General features: G+C 43.5%; 1 protein-coding gene across 1 annotated transcript in view; it reads left to right on the plus strand.

Annotated features, from left to right (window-relative positions):
• adamts3 (ADAM metallopeptidase with thrombospondin type 1 motif, 3) overlaps positions 1–20,881 on the plus strand; it is a 210,917-nt gene that overhangs the window by 149,778 nt on the left and 40,258 nt on the right. Inside the window, 2 exon segments of the mRNA XM_064936528.1 lie at positions 462–542; positions 2,758–2,921. Coding sequence (XP_064792600.1) covers positions 462–542; positions 2,758–2,921 — 245 coding nt within the window.

Below are 20,881 nucleotides of genomic sequence, written 5' to 3' on the forward strand. Positions count from 1 at the left end.
TGTGGAAGCTGCTGTAAGAAGTCTAGAAGATTGTAGATATGTTTAGATGTGTCTAACTGATTCTAGGTATTTAGATGTGTCTAAATTATTCTAGATGTGTCTAAATGTTTCTACATTATTCTAGATGTGTCTAAATGTTTCTACATTATTCTAGTTGATTCTAGATGATTGTAGGTATCTAGATGATTATAGATGATTCTAGGTGTCTAGATGATTTTCGGTGTCTAAATTATTCTAAATGAGTCTAGATGATTCTCCAAGCTGCCAGCTTCAGTAGAGCAAAGCCATAGCCTCAGGTTCATGTCCACGTCCACCTCTGCAAACAGAGATCTGGTGTTCTGCTCTCTAACTGCTGCCTCTCCTTCCTCTCTTTCCCAAACCACCTCCTCTCCCTCTTCTCTTTCCCAAACCACATCCTCTCCTCTTCTTCCCCTCTGATGACTGTCTCACACTGTGCAAAGGTTTCCTTAAGATGTTTCTGATTCCTCCCGGGGCTAGACATGTGATCATTCAGGAGCATGAGGCTTCTCCTCAGATGCTTGGTAAGTCAGCATCTCCTCCTTCACTACTCAAGGCTGGTGAAATGCATGACAATGAGCAGTATTGTTGAAATGAGATTTGATCCGATTCTAATTAATGGAGCATGCTACAGAACATGCATTTCTACATTACTCAATCTAGACTCGCTTTCTTTTCAAGAAAAATTTAGGACTATATAATAGCCATAAAATGAATCTCTCCCTCTTTCCCTGTCTTTATAGATAGTGCTGGTTAAATGGTTAATATACACTGATTGTACAAAACATTAAGAACACTAACTTTGTAGCAGACATCATGGCGCAATATGCTCCTACACATGCGACCATTCGGTTGTCATATTGGCAGGTTCACTAGCAACAAACTATTTAGCTATCCTCTAGCCTAGTGTTTGATATACAATGTGATCTCCTCGTAATGAACAGTGTCGACGAGTGTCCTGTGAGAAGGCACTATGCCAGGCAAAATTGGGCATCATCAGCTCATTGTTATGGATGTATCAAAATGAATGTCAATAGAAAATGGCTTAAACAAACACAAGTTCAGCTACTTATTTTGTCTGCAGAGGTTGTGACTGTGTTACCCGTAGCTAGTTGGTTAGCTATCTATCAAGCAAGGGATAAGAACGATGCCAGCGAGCATGGACCCGGAACATGAACACCTGGGTCACGTCCATAAATATAGATCAAATCAAATGTATTTATAAGCCCTTCTTACATCAGCTGATATCTCAAAGTGTAGAAACACGGTGGCTAGGAAAAACTCCCTAGAAAGGCCAAAACCTAGGAAGAAACCTAGAGAGGAACCAGGCTATGAGGGGATGGCCAGTCTTCTTCTGGCTGTGCCGGGTGGAGATTATAACAGAACATGGACAAGATCTTCAAATGTTCATAAATGACCAGCATGGTTAAAAAATAATAATCACAGTAGTTGTCGAGGGTGCAGCAAGTCAGAACCTCAGGAGTAAATGTCATTTGGCTTTTCATAGCCGATAATTAGGAGTATCTCTACCGCTCCTGCTGTCTCTAGAGTTGAAAACAGCAGGTCTGGGACAGGTAGCACATCCAGTGAACAGGTCAGGGTTCCATAGCCGCAGGCAGAACAGTTGAAACTGGAGCAGCAACATGGCCAGGTGGACTGGAGACAGCAAGGAGTCATCATGCCAGGTAGTCCTGAGGCATGGTCCTAGGGCTCAGGTCCTCCGAGAGAGAGAGAGAAAGAAAGAGAGACTTAGAGAGAGCATACAGGACACCTGTATTCACACAGGACACCGGATAAGACAGGAGAAGTACTCCAGATATAACAAACGGACCCTAGCCCGGACACATAAACGACTGCAGCATAAATACTGGAGGCTGAGACAGGAGGGGTCAGGAGACACTGTGGCCCCATCCGGTGATACCCCCGGACAGGGCCAAACAGGAAGGATATAACCCCACCCACTTTGCCAAAGCACAGCCCCCACACCACAAGAGGGATATCTTCAACCACCAACTTACCATCCTGAGACAAGGCCGAGTATAGCCCACATAGAACTAATATAATGAACGACTGGGTCACGTCCATAAATATAGAACTAATGGAACGATTTGTCTTAAATATAGAACTAATGGAACGAACGACTCTAGCAACCAAAAGATGAGAACATGAATATCAACAAAATATCTTTATTTCTACCGATGTGTGCTTTAGTATTGTTTTCTTTGGTAGTGGGATAGACCCCTCTGTTCTGTACATGATCTTATTCTGTTTTTTACAGCATTCAACCAACATGATGCAAAGTTCATTTAATGTTAAAAAAATATATTGAAATCAAAACTGTGATAATATTTTAAATAATAGAACCGAAACAGATCCGCCCACAAAAAGCACTAATCACTCAGCACTACCAGGCGCACAAGTTTAAGTATGTCAAGAACTGCAAGCTGCTGGGTTTTTCATGCTCAACCGTTTCCTGTATATTAAGAATGGTCCACCACCCAAAGGACATCCAGCCAACTTGACACAACTGTGGGAAGCATTGGAGTCAATATGGGCCACCATCCCTGTGGAACACTTTCAACCCCATGTTGAGTCCCATGCCCAGATGAATTGAGGCAAAAGGGGGTGCAACTGACGGCAGAAGGGGGTGCAACTCAATATTAGGAAGGTGTTCCTAATGTTTTGTACACTCAGTGTAACCCTAATTCCCGGTGTCTCCTAACAATCTGTTTATTCCAGCGATCAAGAACCAGGTGACAGGCCGCTACATCCTGAATGGCCGAGGAGAGGAGGCTCGCTCCCGGAGCTTCATAGACCTGGGAGTGGAGTGGGATTACATTATAGAAGATGACGAAGAGACACTATACACTGATGGACCCCTACACGACGCTGTGGTCGTACTGGTAACTATCACACACACGAAAGCACGCCATGGTTGTGCTGGTAAAGATTATTTTATCCTCATTTGTCAAAATGGTGTTTGCCAAGCAACATGTTCAATTTGTCTCCGGTGATGTGCTGCCGGTTACCGTAGCGCCTTCATACAGTACCTGTAAGGTCCCTCAGTCGAGCAGTGACTTTCAAACACAGATTCAACCACAAAGACGAGAGACCAATGCACCCGGTCACAACAAAAATGCAGGCGTCCTTACTAACTCAGTTGCTGGAGAAGAAGGAAACTGCTCAGGGATTTCACCATGAGGCCGACGGTGACTTTAAAACAGTTACAGAGTTTAATAGCTGTGATAGGAGGAAACTGAGGATGGATCAACAACATTATAGTTACTCCACAATGCTAACCTAAATGACAGTGAAAAGAGGGAAGCATGTACAGAATACAAATATTCCAAAACATGCATCCTGTTTGCAATAAGGCACTAAAGTTCAACTGCCCAAAATTTGGCAAAGAAATGAACTTTATGTCCTGAATACAAAGTGTTATGTTTGGGCAAATCCAATACAACACATCACTGAGTACCACACTTCATATTTTCAAGAATGGTGGTGGCTGCATCATGTTGTGGATATGCTTGTCATCGGCAAGGACTAGGAAGTTTTTTACTATGAAAAGAAACAGATTAGCGCTAAGCACAGACAAAAAAAATCCTAGAGGAAAACCTGGTTTAGTCTGCTTTCCAACACACTCTGCTTTCCAACACACACCACCTTTCAGCAGGACAATAACCTAAAACGCAAGGCCAAATATACCCTGGAGTTGCTTACAAAGATGACATTGAATGTTCCTCATTGGGGTTAAAAAAATCTAAGGCAGGACTTGAAAATGGCTGTCTAGCAATGATCAACAACCAACCTGACAGAGCTTGAAGAATCTTTAAAAGAATAATGTGCAAATATTCTACAATTAAGGTGTGCAAAGCTCTTAGAGACTTACCCAGAAAACTGCAATCGCTGCCAAAGGTGATTCTAACATGTATTGACTCAGGGGTGTGAATACTTATGTAAATTTGATATTTCAATATTTATTTTTCAATGAATGTGCAAGTTTTATAAAAACACATTTTCACTATGTCATTATGGGGTATTGTGTGTAGATAGGTTTTAATTTTAACTCAGGCTGTAACACAACAAAATGTGTAATAAGTCAAGGGGTACGAATACAGTGGTTGCTACACTAAAAGTTTTGCAATTATGCGGCGGGATTTGGAGGTAATTTGTGGTTTAGTATGATACCCTGCATCACTGCGTCACTGCTCCAGACCAGCACAAGGGGGAGTTGGAGCACTGATTATGCTTTTGGGTCCCAAGGCGCTAATGTGTCTCTAACTGACAATGAATGGGCGACATAAATCAAATAGAAACTGATAATTGTGCATGACTTCAAAATTGAATTCCAATTATCTGACTGATAAGGATGAAGAAGGTGATTGAATTTAGAACAATAGTGTAAGAATTGCTATTCCTCTGTACTGCATGCATACACCCTGAAAAATACACTTATTTTTTTGTTTTACTTGTCAATATTACTTACTAAAACTGTTGTTAGACTAAGGTTTTTACTCTAAGAGAAATGAAAATGTTCAATTATATTCCATGATATTCTAATGATATATGTGTTGACTGAATGTAAGCAAGTGATGTCTGCTAAATAATCAAGTTCATGGTGCAGGTATATAGCGTCAGCACCTACATAAAGCTGAGTGACTCAGTCATATAGCCTCACCTACATAAAGCTGAGTGACTCAGTCCATATAGCCTCATCACCTACATAAAGCTGAGTGACTCAGTTATATAGCCTCAGCACCTACATAAAGCTGAGTGACTCAGTCATATAGCCTCAGCACCTACATAAAGCTGAGTGACTCAGTCATATAGCCTCATCACCTACATAAAGCTGAGTGACTCAGTCATATAGCCTCTGTACCTACATAAAGCTGAGTGACTCAGTCATATAGCCTCATCACCTACATAAAGCTGAGTGACTCAGTCATATAGCCTCATCACCTACATAAAGCTGAGTTACTTAGTCATATAGCCTCATCACCTACATAAAGCTGAGTGACTCAGTCATATAGCATCAGCACCTACATAAAGCTGAGTGACTCAGTCATATAGCCTCAGCACCTACATAAAGCTGAGTGACTCAGTCATATAACCTCAGCTACATAAAGCTGAGTGACTCAGTCATATAGCCTCATCACCTACATAAAGCTGAGTGACTCAGTCATATAGCCTCATCACCTACATAAAGCTGAGTGACTCAGTCATATAGCCTCAGCACCTACATAAAGCTGAGTGACTCAGTCATATAGCCTCAGCACCTACATAAAGCTGAGTGACTCAGTCATATAGCATCATCATCTACATAAAGCTGAGTGACTCAGTCATATAGCCTCAGCACCTACATAAAGCTGAGTGACTCAGTCATATAGCATCAGCACCTACATAAAGCTGAGTGACTCAGTCATATAGCATCATCACCTACATAAAGCTGAGTGACTCAGTCATATAGCATCATCATCTACATAAAGCTGAGTGACTCAGTCATATAGCCTCATCACCTACATAAAGCTGAGTGACTCAGTCATATAGCCTCATCACCTACATAAAGCTGAGTGACTCAGTCATATAGCATCAGCACCTACATAAAGCTGAGTGACTCAGTCATATAGCATCAGCACCTACATAAAGCTGAGTGACTCAGTCATATAGCATCAGCACCTACATAAAGCTGAGTGACTCAGTCATATAGCCTCATCACCTACATAAAGCTGAGTGACTCAGTCATATAGCCTCATCACCTACATAAAGCTGAGTGACTCAGTCATATAGCCTCAGCACCTACATAAAGCTGAGTGACTCACTCATTCATGGCTTTAGATCAAAATAAATTAGTGCCAACATTCTTTCAGTTTTTTAATACAGAAATGTTTTGGTTATCCTGACCTGGACAGCATGTATTATCATAGTCCATTATGGGCTGTTAGCAGGACAATAGACTCTTGCCAACACCTCTCTGAATTTTGATACTTTGTGCAAGGCAATTGATCAGCATTAAAAACTTTCCTGAGTGTCACAGCGGTCTAAGACACTGCATCGCAATGCAAACTGCATTGCTACAGATGCTGGTTCAATACCCATACCGGCCACGACAGGTAGAGCCATGAGGCGAAGGTGGACCCTTGGTTTCTCTCCCTCTTTAAACTGAAATAAATAATTCTAAATAACAAAACTGTCTTTATTTAGAATGTCTCACCCCATGTTCAAGAAGGGCCTTTTTCTTGCTCACTTTAGGTTATTTGAAAATGAAATCATCTCCAAAATAGAGTGATTATTATTATTACATTTAGAATTACATTTGAAGTTGGAAGTTTACATACACTTAGGTTGTAGTCACTAAAACTCATTTTTCAACAACTCCACAAATTTCTTGTTAACAAAATGTAGTTTGTTCCAGTCAGGTTACTTTGTGCATGACACAAGTAATTTTTCCAACAATTGTTTACAGACAGATTATTTCACTTATAATTCACTGTATAACAATTCCAGTGGGTCAGAAGTGTACATACACTAAGTTGACAGTGCCTTTAAACAGCTTGGAAAATTCCAGAAAATGATGTCATGGCTTTAGAAGCTTCTGATGCTAATTGTCATAATTTGAGTCAATTGGAGGTGAAACTGTGGATGCATTTCAAGGCCTACCTTCAAACTCAGTGCCTTTTTGCTTGACATCATGGATAAATCAAAAGAAATCAGCCAAAGTCTGGTTCATCCTTGGGAGCAATTTCCAAATGCTTGAAGGTACCACGTTCATCTGTACAAACAATAGTACGCAAGTATAAACACTATGGGACCACACAGCCGTCATACCGCTCAGGAAGGAGACGCGTTTTGTCTCCTAGAGTTGAACGTGCTTTGGTGCAAAAAGTGCAAATCAATCCCAGAACAACAGCAAAGGACCTTGTGAAAATGCTGGAGGAAACAGGTACAAAAGTATCTATATCCACAGTAAAACGAGTCCTATATCGACATAACCTGAAAGGCCGCTCAGCAAGGAAGAAGCCACTGCTCCAAAACCGCCATCAAAAAGCCAGACTACGGTTTACAGCTGCACATTGGGACAAATGTTGTACTTTTTGGAGAAATGTCCTCTGGTCTGATGAAACAAAAATAGAACTGTTTGGTCATAATGACCATCATTATGTTTGGGGAAAAAGGGGGAGGCTTGCAAGCCAAAGATCACCATCCCAACCATGAAGCACGGGGTGGCAGTATCATGTTGTGGGGGTGCTTTGCTGCAGGAGGGTCTGGTGCACTTTACAAAATAGATGGCATCATGAAAAAGAAAAATTGTTGATATTTTACCTTTTTATTTAACTAGGCAAGTCAGTTAAGAACAAATTCTTATTTTCAATGATAACCCACTGTTCCTAGGCTAACTGCCTGCTTAGGGGCAGAATGACAGATTTGTACCTTGTCAGCTCGGGGATTGGAACTTGCAACCTTCTGGTTGCTAGTCCACCACTCTAACCACTAGGCTACACTGCCGCCCCATATATTGAAGCATCATCTGAAGACCTCAGTCAGGAAGTTAAAGCTTGGTCGCAAATGGGTCTTCCAAATGGACAATGACCCCAAGCATACTTCCAAAGTTGTGGCAAAATGGTTTAAGGACAACAAAGTCAAGGTATTGGAGGGGCCATCACAAAGCCCTGACCTCAATCCTATAGAGAATTTGTGGGCAGAACTGAAAAAGTGTGTGCGAGCAAGGAGGCCTACAAACCTGACTCAGGAGGAATGGGCCAAAATTCAACAAACTTATTGTGGGAAGCTTGTGGAAGGCTACCCAAAACGTTTGACTCAAGTTAAACAATTTATAGGCAATGCGACCAAATACTAACTAAGTGTATGTAAACTTCTGACCCACTGGGAATGTGATGAAAGAAGTTAAAGCTGAAATAAATAATTGTCTCTACTATTATTCTGACATTTCACGTTCTTAAAATAAAGTGGTGATCCTATCTGACGTAAGACAGGGGATTTTTACTAGGATTATATATCAGGAATTGTGAAAAACTGAGTTTAAATGTATTTGGCTAAGGTGTATGTAAACGTCTGACTTCAACTGTATATACGGTCATGGCCAAAGGTTTTGAGAATGACATAAATATACATTTTCACAAAGTCTGCTACTTCAGTGTCTTTAGATATTTTTGTCAGATGTTACTATGGAATACTGAAGTATAATTACAAGCATAAGTTTCAAAGGCTTTTATTGACAATTACATGTAGTTCATGCAAAGAGTCAATATTGGCAGTGTGACCCTTCTTTTTCAAGACCTCTGCAGTCCACCCTGGTATGCTGTCAATTAACTTCTGGGTGCTTCTGATGCTTTACTGTTGGCATGACACAGGACTGATAGTAGCTGTTGCGTCAAAAAACAGAACACTCAAAACATGAGCACAATGGCAGCTCTTCCTTTAAAGAACTCCAGGCCTCAAGAGGGCAGATAACCCAAAAACATGGGTGGAACTAAAAAAATTGAGCCAGGATTTCTGGAGGGACTACTTTTACATGTGCACCTGGCAGATAAGCATGGGTATAACATGTTTGGGCTTAGCTTTGCTTGGTTCCTCAACATACAAACAGCTCATTGTTCAACCCTAAAAATGCAACTGGTATGTAATGTTGGGAATTATTTATTATGTTGCATCCATTGCTTAGCACAATTTACATGTTTAACTCTGGTAGGAGTGGTGACTTCTTTTTTGTGGATATTTTCTAACTGCAGAAGTAATTGCTTGAACTGCCAGATTAAATTGTTTACTTTATTCAAAGCCATGCTTTGTTGCTGTGTCATGCATTGTTTATTGTGTAAAATAATGCATGTTTATTCTCTAAGGTTATCAATCTGTTCCCTATTCCTCTGTCATTCAACTACTCTATTCAACAAATCAAATTTATATAGACTCCCCTTTTTTTCTACTGTGTTATTGACTTGTTAATTGACCCAGAAAATATAAAAAACTATCGGCCTATATCGAATCTTCCATTCCTCTCAAAAATCTTAGAAAAGGCTGTTGCTCAGCAACTCACTGCCTTCCTGAAGACAAACAATGTATATGAAATGCTTCAGTCTGGTTTTAGACCCCATCATAGCACTGAGACGGCACTTGTGAAGGTGGTAAATGACATTTTAATGGCATCGGACCGAGGCTCTGCATCTGTCCTCGTGCTCCTAGACCTTAGTGCTGCTTTTGATACCATCGATCACCACATTCTTTTGGAGAGATTGGAAACCCAAATTGGTCTACACGGACAAGTTCTGGCCTGGTTTAGATCTTATCTGTCGGAAAGATATCAGTTTGTCTCTGTGGATGGTTTGTCCTCTGACAAATCAACTGTAAATTTCGGTGTTCCTCAAGGTTCCGTTTTAGGACCGCTGTTGTTTTCACTATATATTTTACCTCTTGGGGATGTTATTCGAAAACATAATGTTAACTTTCACTGCTATGCGGATGATACACAGCTGTACATTTCAATGAAACATGGTGAAGCCCCAAAATTGCCCTCGCTAGAAGCATGTGTTTCAGACATAAGGAAGTGGATGGCAGCAAACTTTCTACTTTTAAACTCGGATAAAACAGAGATGCTTGTTCTAGGTCCCAAGAAACAAAGAGATCTTCTGTTGAATCTGACAATTAATCTTAATGGTTGTACAGTCATCTCAAATAAAACTGTGAAGGACCTCGGCGTTACTCTGGACCCTGATCTCTCTTTTGAAGAACATATCAAGACCATTTCAAGGACAGCTTTTTTCCATCTACGTAACATTGCAAAAATCAGAAACTTTCTGTCCAAAAATGATGCAGAAAAATTAATCCATGCTTTTGTCACTTCTAGGTTAGACTACTGCAATGCTCTACTTTCCGGCTACCCGGATAAAGCACTAAATAAACTTCAGTTAGTGCTAAATACGGCTGCTAGAATCCTGACTAGAACCAAAAATTTGATCATATTACTCCAGTGCTAGCCTCCCTACACTGGCTTCCTGTCAAAGCAAGGGCTGATTTCAAGGTTTTACTGCTAACCTACAAAGCATTGCATGGGCTTGCTCCTACCTATCTCTCTGATTTGGTCCTGCCGTACATACCTACACGTACGCTACGGTCACAAGGAGGCCTCCTAATTGTCCCTAGAATTTCTAAGCAAACAGCTGGAGGCAGGGCTTTCTCCTATAGAGCTCCATTTTTATGGAACGGTCTGCCTACCCATGTCAGAGACGCAAACTCGGTCTCAACCTTTAAGTCTTTACTGAAGACTCATCTCTTCAGTGGGTCATATGATTGAGTGTAGTCTGGCCCAGGAGTGGGAAGGTGAACGGAAAGGCTCTGGAGCAACGAACCACCCTTGCTGTCTCTGCCTGGCGGTTCCCCTCTTTCCACTGGGATTCTCTGCCTCTAACCCTGTTACAGGGGCTGAGTCACTGGCTTGCTGGGGCTCTCTCATGCCGTCCCTGGAGGGTGCGTCACCTGAGTGGGTTGATTCACTGATGTGGTCATCCTGTCTGGGTTGGCGCCCCCCTTGGGTTGTGCCGTGGCGGAGATCTTTGCGGGCTATACTCAGCTTTGTCTCAGGATGGTAAGTTGGTGGTTGAAGATATCCCTCCAGTGGTGTGGGGGCTGTGCTTTGGCAAAGTGGGTGGGGTTATATCCTTCCTGTTTGGCCCTGTCCGGGGGTGTCCTCGGGTGGGGCCACAGTGTCTCCTGACCCCTCCTGTCTCAGCCTCCAGTATTTATGCTGCAGTAGTTTATGTGTCGGGGCTGGGGTCAGTTTGTTATATCTGGAGTACTTCTCCTGTCCAATTCGGTGTCCTGTGTGAATCTAAGTGTGCGTTCTCTAATTCTCTCCTTCTCTCTCTCGGAGGACCTGAGCCCTAGGACCATGCCCCAGGACTACCTGACATGATGACTCCTTGCTGTCCCCAGTCCACCTGGCCGTGCTGCTGCTCAGTTTCAACTGACCTGAGCCCTAGGACCATGCCCCAGGACTACTTGACATGATGACTCCTTGCTGTCCCCAGTCCACCTGGCCGTGCTGCTGCTCCAGTTTCAACTGTTCTGCCTTATTATTATTCGACCATGCTGGTCATTTATGAACATTTGAACATCTTGGCCATGTTCTGTTATAATCTCTACCCGGCACAGCCAGAAGAGGACTGGCCACCCCACATAGCCTGGTTCCTCTCTAGGTTTCTTCCTAGGTTTTGGCTTTTCTAGGGAGTTTTTCCTAGCCACCGTGCTTCTACACCTGCATTGCTTGCTGTTTGGGGTTTTAGGCTGGGTTTCTGTACAGCACTTTGAGATATCAGCTGATGTACGAAGGGCTATATAAATAAATTTGATTTGATTTAATTGTTTACTCCATGTGTAACTCTGTGTTGTCTGTTCACACTGCTATGCTTTATCTTGGCCAGGTCGCAGTTGCAAATGAGAACTTGTTCTCAACTAGCCTACCTGGTTAAATAAAGTTGAAATAAAAAATAAAAAAAATAAAAATCAACTGTTTCAACATATTCAACAAATGGCATCAAAACCATAATTAAAACAATAAAAAGGAATTGAGTTGTCCTTCACGTGTTGAGCAAGCCTTCAAGTTTGGGCAGAGCTGAAATAATTATAACACCTAGACAACTTGACAGTAGCGCTCACCTTGCCTTCTCCGGACAAGCTTTTATTCCGGATGCCCCAAATCGGAAACTGGATTCATCAGAGAAGATGACATTTACCCCAGTCCTTAGCAGTCCAATCTCTGTACCTTTTGCAGATAGTCTGTCCCTGATGTTTTTCCTGGAGAGAAGTGGCTTCTTTGCTGCCCTTCTTGACACCAGGCCAACCTGCAAAATCTTTGCCTCACTGTGCGTGCAGATGCACTCACACCTGCCTGCTGCCATTCCTGAGTAAGCTCTGTACTGGTTGTGCACCGATCCCGCAGCTGAATCAACTTTAGGACTTTAGGAGACGGTCCTGACGCTTGCTAGACTTTCTTGGGCACCCTGAAGCCTTCTTCACAACAATTGAACCGCTCTCCTTGAAGTTCTTGGTGATCCGATAAATGGTTGATTTAGGTGCAATCTTACTGGCAGCAATATCCTTGCCTGTGAAGCCCTTTTTGTGCAAAGCAATGATGACTGTGCGTGTTTCCTTGCAGGTAACCATGGTTGACAGAGGAAGAACAATGATTCCAAGCACCACCCTCCTTTTGAAGCTTCCAGTCTGTTATTTGAATTCAATCAGCATGACAGAGTGATCTCCAGCCTTGTCCTTGTCAATCACAGACATGATGGCAGCTGGTCCTTTTGTGGCAGAGCTGAAATGCACTGGAAATTATTTTGTGGATTCAGTTAATTTGCATGTCAAAGAGGGACTTTGCAATTCATCTGATCACTCTTCATAACATTCTGGAGTATATGCAAATTGCCATCATACAAACTTAGGCAGCAGACTTTGTGAAAATTAATATTTGTATCATTCTCAAAACATTTGGCCACGACTGTGTGTATATATATTTTTTATTTTATTTAACTAGGCAAGTTAAGAACAAATTCTTATTTGCATTGACAGCCTAGGAACAGTGGGTTAACTTCCTGGTTCAGTGGCAGAACAACAGATTTTTACCTTGTCAGCTCATATATTCGCCACGTGCTGCCCCATATAAAATCCCACTTAGATATTCTCACAGATCAGATTTGCCCTAACGAAAAAGGCCCCTTGGATGTTAATTTAGAATCCTCCAATCCTCTAAATTGCATTATTGGCAGAGAGTCATGTCATTGAAAAAAAAATATTTCGATATACTGTAGGTCTACCCTAGGCGACATGAGTCTCACTAGTGGTGAGTAATGTGCTGTTAAAAGTGGTATAGGTCTGATTTATTTAAAGAGCATATTGAAGTTAGAAGCAATAGGATTTGAAGCAATAGCTGTGGTCAACTATTTCACCACCGTTTCATGCTGCTCTGAGACAAGCATGGGGACTGGTCTTGATAAATCAATGAGATTTTTATTTTCACTCCATTTGAGTACTGGTTAGACTACAATTAGAGTGTGGAAATGTTATGCTCTTAGTACTGTAGCCTACTCCCGACCATTACGTTGTACAGCGCCATTTTTTTCCCGTTCCATCCTAACAGAAACCCTAGAGGGTTTTGTTTTTCGTTTTTCTTGGAATATGAACACCATAATATTAATCAAATTAGTTAAGCTACATTTCTTAAAATCAATCCCATATACTATATTCTTACAAAAAAAGGTTTTAAATTCTCTAGTGCAGTCAGTATTGAAGGCTATCAAATGCTTCTCAAAGATGCCCTCTGGTGGTCAAACTAGCACAAACTAGCATTAATGGTAACAATAGCTGACATCGTGCCATAGAAGTCTGCGGCAGTATGACGCAACTTTAAATGGAAGAACCACTGTCCTTTCTGAAGGCACCGTATATAATTCCTGTAAGACAAAAAATATATTTTTGGAACAGTAATTGGTGACGTCTTTCAAATAGCTTTTTCCCCAGAATGGGGATATTTGGGGGAGCCACTCCCAAAGAAAAATTTACAAAACAAAATGGTACATTTCAGGTTTTTGGGCCTGCTATATTAGAAAATTTACTTCATGAGGGTAGTATCCAATATAATGCCTTGGTTAAATGGTTGTAAGGACTGTCATAAAAAGGGGCCCCAGTGCTGCTGGGGGAAAACACAACCTGTTGGAGAGGCTGTGTTGTCTTACAGCCTGTTGGAGAGGCTGTGTTGTCTTACAGCCTGTTGGAGGGGATGTGTTGTCTTACAGCCTGTTAGAGAGGATGTGTTGTCTCAGTCTGTTAGAGAGGATGTGTTGTCTTACAGCCTGTTGGAGAGGATGTGTTGTCTTACAGCCTGTTGGAGAGTATGTGTTGTCTTACAGCCTGTTGGAGAGTATGTGTTGTCTTACAGCCTGTTGGAGAGTATGTGTTGTCTTACAGCCTGTTGGAGAGGATGTGTTGTCTTACAGTCTGTTAGAGAGGATGTGTTGTCTTACAGTCTGTTAGAGAGGATGTGTTGTCTTACAGCCTGTTAGAGAGGATGTGTTGTCTCAGCCTGTAGGAGAGGATGTGTTGTCTCAGCCTGTAGGAGAGGATGTGTTGTCTCAGCCTGTAGGAGAGGATGTGTTGTCTCAGCCTGTAAGAGAGGATGTGTTGTCTCAGCCTGTAAGAGAGGATGTGTTGTCTTACAGCCTGTAGGAGAGGATGTGTTGTCTCAGCCTGTTGGAGAGGATGTGTTGTCTCAGCCTGTTGGAGAGGATGTGTTGTCTCAGCCTGTAGGAGAGGATGTGTTGTCTCAGCCTGTTGGAGAGGATGTGTTGTCTCAGCCTGTAAGAGAGGATGTGTTGTCTCAGCCTGTAAGAGAGGATGTGTTGTCTTACAGCCTGTAGGAGAGGATGTGTTGTCTCAGCCTGTTGGAGAGGATGTGTTGTCTCAGCCTGTAAGAGAGGATGTGTTGTCTTACAGTCTGTTAGAGAGGATGTGTTGTCTTACAGTCTGTTAGAGAGGATGTGTTGTCTTACAGCCTGTTAGAGAGGATGTGTTGTCTCAGCCTGTAGGAGAGGATGTGTTGTCTCAGCCTGTAGGAGAGGATGTGTTGTCTCAGCCTGTAGGAGAGGATGTGTTGTCTCAGCCTGTAAGAGAGGATGTGTTGTCTCAGCCTGTAAGAGAGGATGTGTTGTCTCAGCCTGTAAGAGAGGATGTGTTGTCTTACAGCCTGTAGGAGAGGATGTGTTGTCTCAGGCTGTTGGAGAGGATGTGTTGTCTCAGCCTGTAAGAGAGGATGTGTTGTCTCAGCCTGTAAGAGAGGATGTGTTGTCTTACAGCCTGTAGGAGAGGATGTGTTGTCTCAGCCTGTTGGAGAGGATGTGTTGTCTTACAGCCTGTTGGAGAGGATGTGTTGTCTTACAGCCTGTTGGAGAGGATGTGTTGTCTTACAGCCTGTTGGAGAGGATGTGTTGTCTTACAGCCTGTTGGAGAGGATGTGTTGTCTTACAGCCTGTTGGAGAGGATGTGTTGTCTTACAGCCTGTTGGAGAGGATGTGTTGTCTTACAGCCTGTTAGAGAGGATGTGTTGTCTTACAGCCTGTAGGAGAGGATGTGTTGTCTCAGCCTGTAGGAGAGGATGTGTTGTCTCAGCCTGTAGGAGAGGATGTGTTGTCTCAGCCTGTTGGAGAGGATGTGTTGTCTCAGCCTGTTGGAGAGGAGGTGTTGTCTCAGCCTGTTGGCGAGGATGTTTTGTATCAGCCTGTTGAAGAGGATGTTTTGTCTCAGCCTGTTGAAGAGAATGTGTTGTCTCAGTCTGTTTGAGAGGATGTGTTGTCTGTCTGTTAGAGAGGATGTGTTGTCTGTCTGTTAGAGAGGATGTGTTGTCTGTCTGTTAGAGAGGATGTGTTGTCTGTCTGTTAGAGAGGATGTGTTGTCTCAGCCTGTAGGAGAGGATGTGTTGTCTCAGCCTGTAGGAGAGGATGTGTTGTCTCAGCCTGTAGGAGAGGATGTGTTGTCTTACAGCCTGTTGGAGAGGATGTGTTGTCTTACAGCCTGTTGGAGAGGATGTGTTGTATCAGCCTGTTGAAGAGGATGTTTTGTCTCAGCCTGTTGAAGAGAATGTGTTGTCTCAGTCTGTTTGAGAGGATGTGTTGTCTGTCTGTTTGAGAGGATGTGTTGTCTGTCTGTTTGAGAGGATGTGTTGTCTGTCTGTTTGAGAGGATGTGTTGTCTGTCTGTTAGAGAGGATGTGTTGTTAGTCTGTTAGAGAGGATGTGTTGTCTCAGTCTGTTGGAGAGGATGTGTTGTCTCAGTCTGTTGGAGAGGATGTGTTGTCTCAGTCTGTTGGAGAGGATGTGTTGTCTCAGTCTGTTGGAGAGGATGTGTTGTCTCAGTCTGTTGGAGAGGATGTGTTGTCTTACAGCCTGTTAGAGAGGATGTGTTGTCTTACAGCCTGTTAGAGAGGATGTGTTGTCTCAGCCTGTTAGAGAGGATGTGTTGTCTCAGCCTGTAGGAGAGGATGTGTTGTCTCAGCCTGTAGGAGAGGATGTGTTGTCTCAGTCTGTTTGAGAGGATGTGTTGTCTGTCTGTTTGAGAGGATGTGTTGTCTGTCTGTTAGAGAGGATGTGTTGTCTGTCTGTTAGAGAGGATGTGTTGTCTGTCTGTTAGAGAGGATGTGTTGTCTGTCTGTTAGAGAGGATGTGTTGTCTGTCTGTTAGAGAGGATGTGTTGTCTGTCTGTTAGAGAGGATGTGTTGTCTGTCTGTTAGAGAGGATGTGTTGTCTGTCTGTTAGAGAGGATGTGTTGTCTGTCTGTTAGAGAGGATGTGTTGTCAGTCTGTTGGAGAGGATGTGTTGTGTTCCAGCCTGTTAGAGAGGATGTGTTGTCTCAGTCTGTTAGAGAGGATGTGTTGTCTGTCTGTTTGAGAGGATGTGTTGTCTGTCTGTTAGAGGATGTGTTGTCTGTCTGTTAGAGAGGATGTGTTGTCTGTCTGTTAGAGGATGTGTTGTCTGTCTGTTAGAGAGGATGTGTTGTCTCAGTCTGTTGGAGAGGATGTGTTGTCTCAGTCTGTTGGTGAGGATGTGTTGTGTTACAGCCTGTTATAGAGGATGTGTTGTCTCAGTCTGTTAGAGAGGATGTGTTGTCTGTCTGTTTGAGAGGATGTGTTGTCTGTCTGTTTGAGAGGATGTGTTGTCTGTCTGTTTGAGAGGATGTGTTGTCTGTCTGTTAGAGAGGATGTGTTGTTTGTCTGTTAGAGAGGATGTGTTGTCTCAGTCTGTTGGAGAGGATGTGTTGTCTCAGTCTGTTGGAAGGATGTGTTGTCTCAGTCTGTTGGAGAGGATGTGTTGTCTTACAGCCTGTTAGAGAGGATGTGTTGTCTCAGCCTGTTAGAGAGGATGTGTTGTCTCAGCCTGTTAGAGAGGATGTGTTGTCTCAGCCTGTTAGAGAGGATGTGTTGTCTCAGCCTGTAGGAGAGGATGTGTTGTCTTACAGCCTGTTGGAGAGGATGTGTTGTCTTACAGCCTGTTGGAGAGGATGTGTTGTCTTACAGCCTGTTGGAGAGGATGTGTTGTCTTACAGCCTGTTGGAGAGGATGTGTTGTCTTACAGCCTGTTGGAGAGGATGTGTTGTCTCAGCCTGTTAGAGAGGATGTGTTGTCTCAGCCTGTTAGAGAGGATGTGTTGTCTCAGCCTGTAGGAGAGGATGTGTTGTCTCAGCCTGTTGGAGAGGATGTGTTGTCTCAGCCTGTTGGAGAGGATGTGTTGTCGTACAGCCTGTAGGAGAGGATGTGTTGTCTCAGCCTGTTGGAGAGGATGTGTTGTCTTACAGCCTGTTGGAGAGGATGTGTTGTCTTACAGCCTGTTGGAGAGGATGTGTTGTCTTACAGCCTGTTGGAGAGGATGTGTTGTCTTACAGCCTGTTGGAGAGGATGTGTTGTCTTACAGCCTGTTGGAGAGGATGTGTTGTCTTACAGCCTGTTAGAGAGGATGTGTTGTCTCAGCCTGTTAGAGAGGATGTGTTGTCTCAGCCTGTAGGAGAGGATGTGTTGTCTCAGCCTGTAGGAGAGGATGTGTTGTCTCAGCCTGTAGGAGAGGATGTGTTGTCTCAGCCTGTTGGAGAGGATGTGTTGTCTCAGCCTGTTGGAGAGGATGTGTTGTCTCAGCCTGTTGGAGAGGAGGTGTTGTCTCAGCCTGTTGGAGAGGATGTTTTGTATCAGCCTGTTGGAGTGGATGTGTTGTCTGTCTGTTTGAGAGGATGTGTTGTCTGTCTGTATGAGATGATGTGTTGTCTGTCTGTTAGAGAGGATGTGTTGTCTGTCTGTTAGAGAGGATGTGTTGTCTGTCTGTTAGAGAGGATGTGTTGTCTGTCTGTTAGAGAGGATGTGTTGTCTGTCTGTTAGAGAGGATGTGTTGTCTGTCTGTTAGAGAGGATGTGTTGTCTGTCTGTTAGAGAGGATGTGTTGTCTGTCTGTTAGAGAGGATGTGTTGTCTCAGTCTGTTGGAGAGGATGTGTTGTGTTCCAGCCTGTTAGAGAGGATGTGTTGTCTGTCTGTTTGAGAGGATGTGTTGTCTGTCTGTTTGAGAGGATGTGTTGTCTGTCTGTTAGAGAGGATGTGTTGTCTGTCTGTTAGAGAGGATGTGTTGTCTGTCTGTTAGAGAGGATGTGTTGTCTGTCTGTTAGAGAGGATGTGTTGTCTGTCTGTTAGAGAGGATGTGTTGTCTGTCTGTTAGAGAGGATGTGTTGTCTGTCTGTTAGAGAGGATGTGTTGTCTGTCTGTTAGAGAGGATGTGTTGTCTGTCTGTTAGAGAGGATGTGTTGTCTGTCTGTTAGAGAGGATGTGTTGTCTCAGTCTGTTGGAGAGGATGTGTTGTCTGTCTGTTAGAGAGGATGTGTTGTCTGTCTGTTAGAGAGGATGTGTTGTCTGTCTGTTAGAGAGGATGTGTTGTCTCAGTCTGTTGGAGAGGATGTGTTGTGTTACAGCCTGTTATAGAGGATGTGTTGTCTCAGTCTGTTAGAGAGGATGTGTTGTCTGTCTGTTTGAGAGGATGTGTTGTCTGTCTGTTTGAGAGGATGTGTTGTCTGTCTGTTTGAGAGGATGTGTTGTCTGTCTGTTTGAGAGGATGTGTTGTCTGTCTGTTTGAGAGGATGTGTTGTCTCTCTGTTAGAGAGGATGTGTTGTCTGTCTGTTAGAGAGGATGTGTTGTCTCAGCCTGTTAGAGAGGATGTGTTGTCTCAGCCTGTAGGAGAGGATGTGTTGTCTTACAGCCTGTTGGAGAGGATGTGTTGTCTTACAGCCTGTTGGAGAGGATGTGTTGTCTTACAGCCTGTTGGAGAGGATGTGTTGTCTTACAGCCTGTTGAGAGGATGTGTTGTCTTACAGCCTGTTGGAGAGGATGTGTTGTCTCAGCCTGTTAGAGAGGATGTGTTGTCTCAGCCTGTTAGAGAGGATGTGTTGTCTCAGCCTGTAGGAGAGGATGTGTTGTCTCAGCCTGTTGGAGAGGATGTGTTGTCTCAGCCTGTTGGAGAGGATGTGTTGTCGAACAGCCTGTAGGAGAGGATGTGTTGTCTCAGCCTGTTGGAGAGGATGTGTTGTCTTACAGCCTGTTGGAGAGGATGTGTTGTCTTACAGCCTGTTGGAGAGGATGTGTTGTCTTACAGCCTGTTGGAGAGGATGTGTTGTCTTACAGCCTGTTGGAGAGGATGTGTTGTCTTACAGCCTGTTGGAGAGGATGTGTTGTCTTACAGCCTGTTAGAGAGGATGTGTTGTCTCAGCCTGTTAGAGAGGATGTGTTGTCTCAGCCTGTAGGAGAGGATGTGTTGTCTCAGCCTGTAGGAGAGGATGTGTTGTCTCAGCCTGTTGGAGAGGATGTGTTGTCTCAGCCTGTTTGAGAGGATGTGTTGTCTCAGCCTGTTGGAGAGGAGGTGTTGTCTCAGCCTGTTGGAGAGGATGTTTTGTATCAGCCTGTTGGAGTGGATGTGTTGTCTGTCTGTTTGAGAGGATGTGTTGTCTGTCTGTATGAGAGGATGTGTTGTCTGTCTGTTAGAGAGGATGTGTTGTCTGTCTGTTAGAGAGGATGTGTTGTCTGTCTGTTAGAGAGGATGTGTTGTCTGTCTGTTAGAGAGGATGTGTTGTCTGTCTGTTAGAGAGGATGTGTTGTCTCAGCCTGTTAGAGAGGATGTGTTGTCTCAGCCTGTAGGAGAGGATGTGTTGTCTTACAGCCTGTTGGAGAGGATGTGTTGTCTTACAGCCTGTTGGAGAGGATGTGTTGTCTTACAGCCTGTTGGAGAGGATGTGTTGTCTTACAGCCTGTTGGAGAGGATGTGTTGTCTCAGCCTGTTAGAGAGGATGTGTTGTCTCAGCCTGTTAGAGAGGATGTGTTGTCTCAGCCTGTAGGAGAGGATGTGTTGTCTCAGCCTGTTGGAGAGGATGTGTTGTCTCAGCCTGTTGGAGAGGATGTGTTGTCGTACAGCCTGTAGGAGAGGATGTGTTGTCTCAGCCTGTTGGAGAGGATGTGTTGTCTCAGCCTGTAGGAGAGGATGTGTTGTCTCAGCCTGTTGGAGAGGATGTGTTGTCTCAGCCTGTTGGCGAGGATGTTTTGTATCAGCCTGTTGAAGAGGATGTTTTGTCTCAGCCTGTTGAAGAGAATGTGTTGTCTCAGTCTGTTTGAGAGGATGTGTTGTCTGTCTGTTAGAGAGGATGTGTTGTCTGTCTGTTAGAGAGGATGTGTTGTCTGTCTGTTAGAGAGGATGTGTTGTCTGTCTGTTAGAGAGGATGTGTTGTCTCAGCCTGTAGGAGAGGATGTGTTGTCTCAGCCTGTAGGAGAGGATGTGTTGTCTCAGCCTGTAGGAGAGGATGTGTTGTCTTACAGCCTGTTGGAGAGGATGTGTTGTCTTACAGCCTGTTGGAGAGGATGTGTTGTATCAGCCTGTTGAAGAGGATGTTTTGTCTCAGCCTGTTGAAGAGAATGTGTTGTCTCAGTCTGTTTGAGAGGATGTGTTGTCTGTCTGTTTGAGAGGATGTGTTGTCTGTCTGTTTGAGAGGATGTGTTGTCTGTCTGTTTGAGAGGATGTGTTGTCTGTCTGTTAGAGAGGATGTGTTGTTAGTCTGTTAGAGAGGATGTGTTGTCTCAGTCTGTTGGAGAGGATGTGTTGTCTCAGTCTGTTGGAGAGGATGTGTTGTCTCAGTCTGTTGGAGAGGATGTGTTGTCTCAGTCTGTTGGAGAGGATGTGTTGTCTCAGTCTGTTGGAGAGGATGTGTTGTCTTACAGCCTGTTAGAGAGGATGTGTTGTCTTACAGCCTGTTAGAGAGGATGTGTTGTCTCAGCCTGTTAGAGAGGATG

Source organism: Oncorhynchus masou, chromosome 25 (genome assembly GCF_036934945.1).
Source record: "Oncorhynchus masou masou isolate Uvic2021 chromosome 25, UVic_Omas_1.1, whole genome shotgun sequence".
Taxonomy (NCBI): Eukaryota; Metazoa; Chordata; class Actinopteri; order Salmoniformes; family Salmonidae; genus Oncorhynchus; species Oncorhynchus masou.